Here is a 14,719-nt window from a genome sequence, read left to right as displayed (position 1 = left end):
GAGTTATATTAGCTGCCTCCAGAAGTTAATCACTAATGGTTATTAGAACTAGCTTACATGGAAAAATAGCAGGTACCCCCCAAATAAGCCACATTCTCAAAGATAAAAGTACCTAAGAAATCCTGGAGAGTTGGTTAAAATCATAGATTCTAGCCATGCATGGTGGTGCATGCCCGTAATCTTAGTATGTGGGTGGGGGCCTGAGGCAGGAGGATCACAAGTTCAAAGCTAACCTCAGCAGCTTTCTGAGGCTTTCTGCAACTTAGTGAGACCCGAAGAATAAAGGATAAATTAATAAAGAATAAATTAGGGCTGAGGGTGTAGCTCAGAGATAGAATACTCTGGGCCCCATCCCCAGTACCACACATACACACACAGACAAAAATTGTAAATTCTGAGGTGCTTCCCAGCACATTTGACTCACATACTTGTCCTAGCCCCAAAGGCTTCAGCTTGACACCGCCTTTTTTTTAAAATTGTTGTACTCTTAATAATAATAATAATAATAATAATAATAACAACAACAACAACAACAACAACAACAACAACACCTTGGTCTTGATTTAGTTATCTCCCCCTCTTTCTTTAGGATATTAATGACAGTAGTTTTTGAAATTTTCTTCTAAGATCTTTCCCTCCCCTGATTTTTTACCGTTAGATTTGTGTTAAAAGAATCCATAGGCAGCAAGCATGGTGGTTGAGCAGGCTTTGGGATTCCTACCCCCCCCCCCAGAGCAGGGCAGAGAAAGTCAGGGCTTCCTACCCCCAAGCATAAACTAGGGTAAAACCAGTCCAAACAGATGCAGGTAGAGATGTCTGTTAGACTGTTGAGCGAGGCCCATGTGTAGAAGAGGAGCTCATTGCTATCTGATAGTGACAGGAAAGTGCTCTGCCAGGTAGACAGGATCTTGGCATTCCAGGAAGAGAGACATGGGAGATACAGCACTTTAAGGACAGGGAAAGGGGACTGATCGTTGGCGTCAATCACCTTTGGGCCGCAGTGGCAGAGAGAGCTGTAGACGAGCAGGCTGACGGGCTTGTGGACCCAGCTAACACATTCTTTCCGGACAGCTGCCTCCTAAGTGATATGCCAACCCAACTGTGAGAGGATTGAATGATAATATCTTAGCACTTTATTGAAGATATATAATTTTAATAAGATTTTTAAAAATGATTGGCTAATGAACCATCATGATTTGAAAATGGCTTGCCCTCTAGTTGTAATAAGATAGGCCCATCATACAGAACAGGATCTGTTAAATTATTTTCTCTACCCACATGTTTTTTTTTTTTTTTTTTTTTTTTGGTGGTACTGGGGGTGGAGCCCAGAGGCTTTCTACCTCCGGGCTATACTCCCAGACCCATTTTTTATATTTTTATTTGGAAACAGGGTCTCACTAAGTTGGTGAGAGCCTCACTAAGTAGCTGAGGCTGGCTTCGAACCTGCATGATCCTCCTGTCTCAGCCTCCCAAGCGCGGGGATTACAAGTGTGCGCCACCACGCCCGGCTCTACCCACATTTTAAATAAAATTTGTACAAGTTATCTACTGCTTGAATTTGAGGAAATATAGAGCTTTTCTTTCCCATTTTTAAAAATCAGTTTAAACCCAGTAAAATGTAGCCACAAAATCTGTGGCCCTAGAATTAGGAAATATCAGTGATATTGCTTAGAGTGCAGTGGCATATGCCTTTTTGCTGTTTGGACGTACGAGATCCAACTCTTCTGAAATTGTATTTGCTCAGACACATCGCCCAGCAACTTCTGTAACATGCACAGAATTAAAAAATAAAAGCCGGGCGTGGTGGCGCACGCTTGTCATCCCGGTGCTTGGGAGGCAGAGACAGGAGGATTGCACAGGTTCGAAGCCAGTCGTGCTGGCTTAAGAGACCCTGGTTCCAAATAAAAAAGTGTAAAATAGGTCTGAGAGTATAGCTCGGAGGTAGAAGGGCTTCCAGGAACCCAGTACTACCAAAGGGGGGGGGGGAGCAACCCCCACCTAGAGGTCTTGGGCTACCTCTTTTGGATAATATTACTGCATAGTTTTTAAAGATTTGTTGACGGACTTGCTACCCAAGTTTTTCAAAGAGCTACTTTGAGAGATATCACCTGTCTATAAGCTTCCTAAGGAGGCTGAGGGAGAGACAGTTGGAACAGGACCTTTTTTTGCTAGAAGTAATAATGAGTGAAAGTAGAAACTTAGGGCACCCATCTTGGGAAACCAGTGATGGAAATGGAAGTCCATGGCTTCTTCTCAGAAATACGGGCCCTGCATTGTGTCACTGGGGACAATAGAAATAGAAGCCAGAAATCATGCTTTGAGAATGGCAGAAACCAGTCAACCTCCCATCAGATGATTGTGTGACGCACACTGGGGAAGTCCTGGAGCCACACTTGTGCTTTGACCTTCTCCTTTGCCACCGTATACCTCCAGCCCCAGGGAACACAGTCACTCCTGGCTGTTGTCATTCATATATATGTTCTTATTCCAGTCGGATCCTCTCTCATCCCCAAAATAATCAACACGAGCAGAAGGGAGCAGATGGCACAAGCCTTCTTTGGCATACCGGCGGGTCCATATCACTCGCTCAGTATTTTTAGAATCAAGGGGACTGAAAATCATGCCCCGAGATGTTTTGGGGGAAGACTTACTATCTTTCTAGGGTGACAGGTGTTGAAATAGTACCACGTTTAAGATTCAACTACAGTCTGTGACAGAACAGATGGACTTTCATCAGAACCACCATTCTGTGGGTTCTGTTAGTATTCCTGGTCATTTGCCAGATAACAGAAGATAATCCTGAGTCTGTTTTAAGAAGGCGCGTCAGGTTTCAACCAAAGATTGGAATCATTAGCATACAGGCAGTGCCGATCAAGTGCGTGGGGATGAGAGATGTGGTATAGATTCATGCAGACGACCACCATCCCCCCTCCTCCCCCTCCTCCCCCTTCTCCTCCTCCCCCTCCCCCCTCCTCCTCTTCCTCCTCACCCTCTTCTTCCTCCTCCTCCTCCTCCTCCTGCTCCTCCTCCTCCTTCATAGCTAAGCTTTGAGCCTTAGCCAAAAGAATTTACAGTCTGTTAGGGAAGACAATTTTATTTTTATAGAAGTTTGTGATTACATCATGAAAACAGTGCAAATATTTACATCCTCAAATCCATATTTATGAAATACAGTCATGGTGATTAGAATGTTGTAACTGTTTGTGGATTTGAGTTCCTCTCCAAAGACTTCTTGAAGGGATTAAAGAAGGTCCACTATTCTGTAATTAATTGAGCTCAGGATTTGAGGACCAGCTTTTCAGTTTGTGTTAAGCTGGATCTAATGTGACAACAAGCCTAAAACTCAACCAGATGAAGCCTTGGAAAAAGACATTCCTGAAATAAGTCAATAAATATAAAACATTTGAGGGAATTTTGTTTTGAGGGAAGGTTTGGGGAGAACTTCAGGTTGGAGGAAATGTGCTCAACCTTAGATAAAACATGGCCATGTTCAACACGTTCTGATTACACACGCCATCTTTGATCACCAAAATAAATGTAGGGCTGGATGGTGTCTGTGATTTGGGGTTTAGAACCTAGGGAAGAAATGACCAGAAAGTGGATCTAAACAGCTCTACCCAGGCCCAAAGGGCAGTATTTGTTAATTGAATGCATTTTTTAAAATACTCATGGTATGTTGGAAAACAGTCAAGGTTTACAGAGGCTCAGAAATAAAGAAGGCAGGCTTTTTACTTGCCACCTCTTCTGTCCTTTCTGCATGCGTCTTGTATACACTACTGGTACCTTCCGGCATGAATAATTGATGGTATAGACACAGGGAGAAAATGTGTCTCTCTTCTATCATCTCTGTAGCTGAATGGTTAGAAGCCATTAGCTGTCCATTGACACATGGTTTTACTTTTCATCCCAGTGTTTTATAAATACTGTAGATGATGCTCTTTAGATTACAGTGTGCTTTCAGACCATCTCGTTTCAGTTGATTGTCCCCAACAGCCCACTTATATACATCAGGTGAATGTCACAAGTGAGGGAACCGAAACTCTGGATATAGCCAACATGTGTAAGCTAGAATTTGAGCCAGAGAATCTTTCTACCAAGTTCATAAAACAAGTGAGGTGATACCTCCCATGCTTCCGGGGAAAACACTTCAGGGTGGATCAGTAGCAAATTCATGTACCAGGAAAGCCCAGCTCAGCCCTTTTGACAGGGACTCTTTAAAAAGAGTCTGCCTATGCAGCTCTGTGTGGCTCTTGAAAGTTTAAGTAAAACAATTTTGGTTTCACAGAAACACATTTTCAGTGTTTGGTAGCCATCATGAATATATTGTTCCCATCATCAGAGAAAGTTCTGTTGGAAATACTGGTTATCTCATAAAACAAGAGTTGTGGAGAATAAATTTACAGAGCTAAGCTGAAAAAAAAATGAAAGTGTCTGTAATTCGTAAGTGTGTAAGAGAAATACACAGCCTCCCTACCAAGCAGCTCCTCCAAAGTGAGGAGTGCTATTTTGAGGCCAGCTAAAAAGGGAAGGAGGAAAAGATAGATTTCGTATTTTATAATATGTGTATGTTATAGTATTTTTTAAACAGACCTGGAGGGAACACAGAGCCACTTCAAGCAAAGAAGTGTGTGCTCTAACTGGCCCAGGATTACAGTCAAATTTAAGCTGCGCAAGGAGCAGAACAGATCATGAGATCTGGCAGCACAGACTCAGCATGCATGATAGAATTCCTAGAAAGAATATGTAGCCCGGGCTGCTGGGGATGCCTCAAGGTAGGACCACCAGCATGAGCTGGGATACTGGAAGAGAACTGGGAGAGAGGGCTTTGGGCAGAGCAGGACAGAACCCCAGTTACAGTTATACTTGATGACAGAGGAACTCGGTTATACGCACGGCTAGAATCAGAACTGTCAGAAAGGTTTGGTGCTGAGATGTTGGTCGAGGATGCTTCTGGGTCTCCTGCATGGGATCAGTACTAAGCCTTCAGGTCATGGCGCACAAGTCAGCTTTGCAGGTCCAAGTGTGTAGAGCAAGACTATCTGGGGGTATTTTCCTGGTGCTGTGACTTCTGCCCAGACACAAGCAACATCTGGGACAGGAACTGAAGAACATTGCAAGTTTTCCACAGTATTTTTTTTTTTTTTTGCAATTGGGAAAGAAATGTGTATTTTGTCTGTGCACGTGCACTATTGTACTATAATATTTAAAGGTGTTTGAACTATTTATTATTAAAGTAGAATTTCGTCTAGCTTTCTAATTTGAAAGAAACTGAAAAGATAAGTAAAAATTTTTTTTTTTTTAACAATTTTTTTTATTGAACATAAATAGTATACATTTACACTATATTTGGTGCCCTCTTCCCCCCCTGCCCCCATTTTCCCTTCCCCCCTCCCACCAATGGTTGTCCAGGTTAACCATATCTTATTCATAATTTTACACATGTTCAAGTGTAGACCCTTATTAATCAAGACCGGCCTTCCTCCTCTCCTATCTTACCATCTAAACTTAGCTAGTATTTCCCCTTCAATATCTGGAGACCCACTGGTATTCTTTGTGTTTCCTAGTTTGGGCATATTAGAGGAAACATATGTATCTTCTTCTTCTGTAAGATAAGTAAAAATTTTTAACAATAAAGAGCAACTCTAAGGAGTTAGCCATGAATGAATGAATATAGGAAAAAGAGTTTTAAAAACTTGCCTTGCTTACCTAACAAGGCTCAGAAAAGGCTGGCCTGTGACCCAGGCTACTCAAGTGTATTTAATGTAAGCGTACAGTCCAGGTTGAGGGTCCCTTATCTGAAATGTTTGGGGCCAAAAGCATTTGTCTGCAGATCTGGTGACATTTGCATAGATATAATGAGGTATGTAAGGGTTGGGGCCCATGTCTATGCACAAAATTCACTACATTTCCTATACACTTTCTACCATAGCCTTAGGTCATTTTGTATGCGGTTTTCTGTGCCTGTGCATTTTGACCGTGAGCTGTCACATGAAGTCAGGTTTGTAATTTTCCACTTGTAACATTAGGTTGACACTCAGAAGGTCTCAGCTTTTGAAGCGTTTTAGATTGTCAGACTCAGGATGCTCAGTCTGTACTCTTAATTTCTTAAGTGCCGGCACTTAGAAGGTCTCTCCCCCTCCCCCAGCCCATGACTGTCTGCAAAAGCACACAGGATGCTAGTGATCCAGGCTTTGCGTTGTTTGTGATTCTGCCTTTGGGCACTTAAGGTTCCTCTGATGGTCCACTGGTAGAAAGAACTGGGTTTTGGCAGATTTGGCTGGACCAGAAGAGTGATGATGGCCTGAATTTGAGGCAGGTTGATTTTGAGGGAGCAGTGGGCCCTACTTCCTAGAAGTGTACCTGAGAGATGAGGAAATACCTTGTCAACAAAGGGGAAGAAACAGTGAGGGGACAGTCTTCTAGAGGACCTGTCTACAAATGTTCATGTGGCTTGGGCTTTCCCAGGGCACTTCCTCCAGGAACATTTTACCTCCCCTCACCACAGCGGGGCTTCGCTAGCCTGGTATCCACATCAGCCCTTGGACGCAGTGATCTTACAGATTCGCTTAGATGTAGACAATTTCTTTCTTCTGTCCCCTGGAAGTTTAAACAGGTTACATAAACAACTTATGTTACACTATCAATGCGTGAAGAGAAAAAGTGAATGTTTTGAATAAGAGAGGTGTGTGTGTATGTGTGTGTGTGTGTGTGTGTGTGTGTGTGTGTGTGTGTGTGTGTGTGTGCGCGCCTGTTAAAACACTCCAATACAGTGAGGGAGGTATTATCTGTTTTTGGTTGTTGTTATCTTTCTTTTTGTCAATGGATTCTCACTCACACTGACCTGACATCAGGCTGTAGATGATACCAAGGGAAAGGGAAGCACGTTCCTGATGACGAGGGAGTGTGCCCCACCAGCCCACCAAGCACCAACTGTGTGCTGGGGGCCTCGCTGCTCAGGAGAGAGAGGCCTGTGGGTGGATTCCTATGCAAAGGGGTCTCTGGAAAATGAGGAGGGCAGAACTGCACCCATTCGAGCGATACTAAAGGAGCTTGCTGACTGCAGGTAGCTCCCTGCATTGGTGCGAAGGGGAGACTTGGTGTTTAAGTGGCCGATAGGAGAAAACCATTCTTGTCTCCACAGACCATCTGGTGTTGCAGACCCCTCTTCCTGCTCCTGAACCCCTTCTGTGCCTCCGGCCTTCTCCCCCAACTCGCGGCTGCGTGTGAATTGGGACGTGGGAGCTCCCCGGGTGAGTAGAACCAGGAGATGATGCTGCCTCTGCCCCGTTCTGGACTCTGTAGGTAAGCCCGGCATCTCACTGCCCTTTGTGCTTGCATGGTGCAGCGTTTGTTTGGCGTTTCTGAAAAAGAAGGTGCGAAGAGCAGAAGCTATGGCTGCGTTCTCCTGCCATCTCTGCGGCAAGTCGTTCCTCACCAAGGAGAAGTTAAAGATCCACGGTTACTCCCACTCCCGGGAGCGCCCATTCAAGTGCACCCACCCCGACTGCGGCAAGGGCTTCGTGTCCAGATACAAGCTGATGAGGTGAGAGACCTTAGCAGGTGGACGCTTTCACGTGGCCTTGTAAGCGGCCTCAGCCAACTGAGTGCAGGGGGAAAGGGACACAGGATGTGGACGTACCGACACCTTTGGGGATGCTTTAAAGGGATCTCTCTGGTAGTTCCCATGGTGCACCGCTGCAGTTTGCTGAGCATCAGTTTATTCCTTACAGCTATTTCTTGTGTACCTAAAGCACAGCAAGCCTAGAACAGAAAGAGCCAAAGCCCATGGACAGGGAGGTCAGCCTGCTGCTAAATGCAGCCGTGGGGTGGGGGGCTGGGAGTCATTCACAGCCGCCCCAGGAGACCCTGGGGAGGCTTCTCAGAAGGACTGGACCTCCACTATGACAAAAGCTTGAGTGGGAGCTGGGTAGAGAGAAAGACATGAGCCTCAAAACGCCATGCACAGAGGGTGGCCCCACAGGACGGATGGGGTGAGGACAAGGACGTCAGCGGAGGCGGCAGCAGCCTGCGCCCCCGGCCACTGTCTGCAAGGGCTTGTTGTTAAGCTGGCGAGCCTGAGTCACGAAGCAGCATGATCGATTAGGGTGTTAGAGAGATGACTCACAGCAATGCGGGGGAAGAGACTGATTAGAAACCTGTTGGGAGAGAACATGTACGAAGCGCGAGGGCTTAGCCAGGGCCCGAGAGTGACGTGGAGAAGAGACGCTGCCAGAGCAAGCCTTTGGGGCCATTTGTCACCTGGGGCGGAAGAGGCCCCCCGAACAAGTGGGTTTCAGCAAGCACGCATCTTTAGTCAGACTCGGAGGCATCCATGTTGTAACAAAGGGTAAAAACCACTGTTGGCGGCCTCGCCTTTGTAAAATAATTTACATTTCATCCGAGTTATTTCTTAAGTGCCTATTAGGTACTCCCTTCCACGAGGGAAATATGAGGCGTAGCTTCTGCCTCCGAAGGATTTTGTTAATATTGTAGAAGAGACAAAATATGCAGACACTGGTTTGATTGACAGCGGATGCTGTGTGCACGGTGTCTCGGGGGGAATGCGCCTCGCTTTTGGTACCTGGTTGAGGAAATGCGCCACTTGCCTCTAATCTTCCTGAAATGATCTTTAAAGCTTCACATATAAGTGCGCAGTCGAGAGTCGGAATTGTTACGGACTGCATTATCATTCAATCTGAGAGTGCCCGGAGGAAGAGGCGAAAGAAAGATGTAAATTACACTCCTGCCCCTGGAGAATACCATGAGCTTGTAAACATGCACTGGCCACTTTCTAGCTGTCATGGATTGCACTGTGGGGTGTGCATGGTTTTGTGGTCATGGCTCCCCAGATGGCACGCAATGCCCTGTGCACACAGCAAGCATCGTTGCTGCACCCAAGCCACACGAGGGCTTGAAGCTGGGAGAGACCAAGACCCATATGAGGGATAATACCAAGACAAGATGGTGGGGCTAGCAGATTAGTGGAGGGAGAATTAGGTATCATCTGACCACGAGTGATAGATTAAATCAAGTCAGATTAAAGGGGGGGAAGGCAACAACAGAGGACCCAGGGCAGGGCTTTGAGGTCCTCTTCATTAGTACTAAGCCAAGTTGAACACAGTTTAAACACCAAGTTTGTAAGCCAGCCCCCTTTGCATTGATTCCTGTGATCTAAATGTGGATACCTTATAGAATAGCATGCTGATTTGCCTCCTCACCTGCTTTGAACACACTTTCTGCCGACACGAATTTATCTAAAGCCATCTAGAATGGGGAGACGGCAGCATTTTTCATCTCTCTCCGATGCTTCCTGTATTGGTTTTTCTCCCTCTGGGTGGTCCTGGTGTTGGTACTGCCACATTAGACATGCAAGGGGGATGGGGGTGGAGCTATTAATGCCCTGCACGTAGCAGGGGTTTCATGTATTTTTGCTTTTTTATTATTTTGGGGGTTTTGCTTTTGTTGTGTGTTGGGGTTTTTTTGTTTTTGTTTTTGTTTTTAGAGGAGGCCGCGTATAAGGTTTGGCCTTGTTTTTAAGAACGTGACAGTTTGGGGTCAGCTTTATACTTTTTGGATTGGCTTCCAGTCTGCCTCTTGTGGGAACACCTCTCTCTCCTAAATCACTGTTGTTATAGAGCACCCTTCAGGTCTACCTCCTGGAAAGGACCAGGAAAGAACAAGATAGGTGGTAGCTGGGGGAAGGGTATATTTAAGTACATTTTTTTAACTTAAACAGTCTTAAAGAGATCATATCTTTTTTTAATAGACTGAGTTCTTAGAAATTCTTTTGTTTCCAATGTCAGTAGGCTTAAAGCATACAATTGCATTTCAATAGTAAGACAAGTTAAGCCTTCAAAGAGGATGTAAAGGAGGTAGCTGTCATAGCAACCCATGTGCTACCTGCAGGCCATGAGTTGTAAGGAAGGGTTACTTTATAAGAAATAGCAACATATAACACTTGAATTTGAGTTTCTAAAATGAACTTTTAAAGAGTTTAAGAAATAATAGTTTTTTAAAAAATTGGGTCAAGTTAGACACTTTCTCTGAGGTTAAGGACAGACTTCTTTAAAGATGCCCAGGAGTCTTATGTCTCTGGCCTGAACTTTTTCTCTTTTTGAGTAGAAACCATGCAGGAATTTATTAGGAACAATAACTTAAAACTGGGGGCTGGTGGGTTCCATGTAGAAGGCAAATTATGTCACTTTGGGAAATTTAGGAATTTCCCATAGTCTCAGACTAGAGGTATAACACTTGAAAGTAGAACACCCCTGGGCTCAATCTCCAATACCCGGAGACTATGGGTAAAAAAAACATTATGTATTAGTTAAAAATTATATATTTGTAAAATGTAGAAAAGTAGTTTGAAAATGAAAATAAAGCTAGGCATGGTAGCATACACCTGTTATTCTAGTACTCGGGAGGCAGAGACAGAAGGATGGCAGGTCTAAGGCCAGTCTCAGCGGCTTAGTGAGACCCTGAACAACTTAGCAAGACCCTGTTTCACAATAAAATAAAGGGCTAGGTGTAGCTTAGAGGTAGAATGCGCCTGGGTTGGATCCTCAGTACCAAAAAAAAAAAAAAAAAAGAAAGAAAGAAGAAAAGAAAATGACAAGACCTGGACAAAACTGTGGTTACCTCTTTGATATAGTATTCTTTGTGCACCCTTCTTTAGCTCATGAAACAACCCTGTTGTGCAATGCTTCCTTCTGCCCCTAGGCACATGGCTACCCACTCCCCCCAGAAAACTCACCAGTGCACTCACTGCGAGAAGACGTTCAACCGCAAAGACCACCTGAAGAACCACCTGCAGACCCACGACCCAAACAAAGTGTGCTTCGAGTGTGAGGACTGTGGGAAGAAGTACCACACCATGCTGGGCTATAAGAGGCACACGGCCCTGCACTCGGCCAGCAGCGGCGACCTCACCTGTGGGGTCTGCTCCCAGGAGCTCGTGAGCACTGAGGTGCTGCTGGAGCACCTCAAGGGCCACGCGGAAGAGAAGTCCTCCGGCCACACCAAGGAGAAGAAGCACCAATGCGACCACTGCTCCCGCTCCTTCTACACGCGGAAGGATGTGCGCCGCCACCTGGTGGTCCACACAGGATGCAAGGACTTCCTGTGCCAGTTCTGTGCCCAGCGATTCGGGCGCAAGGATCACCTCACCCGTCATACCAAGAAGACGCACTCGCAGGAGCTCATGAAGGAGAGCATGCAGGCCGGAGGAGAGCTCATGACCACCTTCCACCCTATCCCGCCGCCTTTCCAACTGAAGGCCCCGGCTATGGCTCCATTCCCAATGGGGCCTCCTGTCCAGAATGGGTACACTGAGGTCCACACCCTCACACTCGCTCCCCCCGAGCAGATCATGCAGCCCATGCAGCCACTGCCACCGCTGCCAGAGACCCTTGTCTCTCTGCACCCCATGGTGGACCCTAACACTCCTCCACCGATGATTCAGAATCCTAAGTACAATGCTGAGCCTACTTCCTACCCACTGCTGGCCAGCATGCCACTCAAAGCAGATACTAAAGATTTCTGCAATATCGGTGTGTATGAGGAATTCCCTATGCAGGAGCCGCAGTCACCTAAGTTCAACCCAAGCTTTGAGCTGCCTAAGGGAGTGGGAGGGCCTGCCAAAGTCACCATACCCAAGGAGCTGACGCTCGAGTCCATAAACATAACTATTCCTGCTTCTCTCGATATCTCCTCTCTGTTGAGCTTCTGGCAGCTGCCCCCTCCCCCTCTCCCTCCCCAAAATTTTGGGAATGGCACCATTACCATAGCGCCCCCGGGGGAATCTCTGCCCCTGCTCAACTGCATTGGGCAGCAGCTGCCCCCGCCGCCGCCGCTGCCGCAGCAGCAGCCCCCCCAGCAGCAGCTGCCCCCGCAGCAGCTGCAGCAGCTGCCCCCGCAGCAGCCCCCCCAGCAGCAGGAGGGGGCCCCAATAGCTGTGAGCCTGGGTCAGCTCCCCCTGCCCCCGATCCCTCACATGTTCACGGCTGGCACCACTGGTACGATCCTGCCTCATTTCCACCATGCTTTCAGATAAACGAGTTCTGAAGGCGTCATATTCTTGTTCCGGAAGATGTTGTGAGAAGTGTTTTAAACGTTGATTGCAATTCAAGGAAAGATTTGGAAAATGGGACTGGGGAACATGGCTTCTTCAGTAATGACCGGCTTGAGAAAAGAGAATTCGTAAATTGCATGTCTTGTGCCAATCTGTCCTGCGTATTCATTGCTTTGTACCAAATTTAATGAGCACGTGTTAATTGAACTGCAAATATTGTCATAACCAACATCTAGAACGATGGCTGCTGTGTATACGTGTTTGTCGTATTGAAGTTAGCCGTAAGCCATTGTAATTGTGTTAACTAAATAGCTTGGCGTGGAACTGCCTAAGAAGGGAACCATGGAAAGGTCAGGATTTTTCCACGCTGGGAGAATTTTTTTTTTTTTAAGAAAGAGTGTAACCTTTGTATGGTATATGATAACCAGGCTGTGTGTGTGTGTGTGTTTTTTTTCCCCCAGTGATTCTTGTATTTTCAGGGTTGGATGTAGTTTAGTTAGTATTACCGTAGCCAACCTGTAGCTTTACAGAAGTGATTCCTTGTGGAGTGATAGCTTTCTCCATTAAAAAAAAAAGCATAAAAAAAGCATTTAAAATTTAGTCTGAATATTATCCATATGATACTTCAGTGTGAGTTATTCATTTATCTTAAAGACAAAACTGGTCGTCAGTTACATTCTGACAGAAAAAATATATATATATATATATCACTGTGTAACCAGGTTAAGTGGTAAAAAATCATTGATGCTTGTTAGTCAAAGGCGTTTTGCTGACTATAATGTTGATTATATTTTAACAGGAATTAAAAAAAATATTACTGGAATGAAATATATATATTAAATGAGTTTGTTCTTGCCTAGCTTAAAGTACTCCTCGAGCTGCTTAAGTACCTAAGTATCATTTTTAATCACCAATAGATAAGTGCATTTATAATTCATCAGTTTAAGTCATTGTGACTTTTCTTCGAAGAAGAAGATTGCATTTTAAAACGTAACCGTGTCTGTAATCTATCTCTTGAATTACATTTTACAATGTAACTGTATCTGTAATCTCTCTTGAACGATATATTGTATTGAGTTTTAAAACGTAAGACCTAACCTTTAAAAAGTCTCCTTTGTATCTCGTGTTTAGAGGCTTTGTTTTCAGTCAATATATATCTTACATATAATAAACGTTACGTATCTAGCAATCCAGCTTGATTAATTTTTTACATAGCTACACCGGCGTCGACACTCTAGGACAGTCCCCTGGTTAGCTCCTTCACGCCCCCTCCTGGTCATTCCTCCACAGAAACTATTGTTTGTACATCTACTTTGCATCTATTAAAAACTACCGTTTGAGTAAAACCATCATGACTTAAGGTATGGGCCTCAGTTAAGTTCACAGCACAATGGACCTACTACTAAAATTGAAACATTTTGATCCTTCTATAATGGTACATAACTTGTTTCTGATATCAGAATTTAGTCTACCCTGGGACACCATGATCTAGTTTTAGGACAATGTTTACCATTCATTTCTAGTACAAACTAGAAATTTACTTATTCCTCATAGGGATTTCTTACCTGCAGGCCTATTAGTTTTTGCTTTACCTCTTAATAGGGTGGGAGGATAGAGAAGGAGATACTCCAAGTTTGTCTGCACACTTGATAGGAAACCTATCAGACCCAATGGAGAAACCCTGCTTCCTGCAGAGGGGAAATGCTACCCGGGGCCAGGCTGGAGCACGTGGAATTGACATATAGAGAAGTTTAATCTGTTGGGACTCTCACTGTCAGCCTGGGGTCCTTTTCCTTTTTTAGTGCTGGTTATTGAACCCAGGGCCTTGTCCACGCTCAGCAAGCACTCTACCACTGAACTACATCTCTGGCCCAAAGCTGGGGTCCTTAAACTACAGTTGAGCTAGAAGAAAGAAAAGGAGACAAAGTGAGATAGGGTGTGTCGCTGGGAGGAGCCCACTGCTGTGGGATGTCCAAGCTCCCATCTCTTCTTCCTCGGGGCAGGAAGTCAGCCTCCTAGGACAAGGGGTTGGGGGAGTGGAGCTCAGCCCAGCTAAGAACTCCAAGATCCCTTTACAGACACTTCCACAGATATTCTTACAGGGCTTAATCGAGTCCGTGGGCAGTTCCAGAGCACATACCTGATTTTCTGAGCAAAGAAACAATGGTGTAACGGTGCCTAAAACTCAGGTCTTAAGAGTTTCAAATGTGTTTGCTACACTACCCATGGGGACAGGTTGGGAGGCTTTTGCTGAAATTTAGACAAGAAACATGGCTTACTTGTCCCCGTTAGAGTTCGCAAATAGGAAAAATAAAACTATTGGCCTAAAAATGGCGCTATAAAAAGTTTACTGACCCTGAAGACTGCAAGAAGAAGTTGACTCACCTTCTCCCAACAGAGCTGTAGAAACCGAGGGTAAAGAGTGAACAGGTGGCTTTTGATTTGGCCATGATGGATAGACGGCATACAGTCCTCAGAGTGTTGTTCCGGAGTGTCTCTAACCTTTCCTTTCTACTTCAAGTTTTCTCCAAAGCATGGTTTCTATGACACAGTGCTACATGGTATACAAAGAAACACGTGAGCCAGGCATGGTGGCACTTACCTGTAATCCTAGTACTTGGGAGGCTGAGACTGGGATTGCAGGTTCAAGGA

At 45.1% G+C, this 14,719-nt stretch overlaps 1 protein-coding gene across 1 annotated transcript; it reads left to right on the top strand.

The window, feature by feature from the left end:
* Nucleotides 1–7,391: 7,391 nt before the first annotated feature.
* On the top strand, nt 7,392–12,049 carry PLAGL1 (PLAG1 like zinc finger 1; the record flags this gene model as incomplete). The annotated part of the gene is made up of 2 exons (XM_080700258.1): nt 7,392–7,543; nt 10,717–12,049. 2 exons carry the CDS (start codon nt 7,392–7,394, stop codon nt 12,047–12,049), a joined length of 1,485 nt encoding a protein of 494 aa, XP_080556384.1.
* Between the last annotated feature and the right edge of the window lie 2,670 nt (nt 12,050–14,719).

The sequence above is a fragment of the Muscardinus avellanarius genome (genome assembly GCF_963383645.1).
Source record: "Muscardinus avellanarius genome assembly, chromosome: 8".
NCBI classification, from domain to species: Eukaryota; Metazoa; Chordata; class Mammalia; order Rodentia; family Gliridae; genus Muscardinus; species Muscardinus avellanarius.
This window is presented reverse-complemented; position numbering and strand designations above follow the sequence as displayed.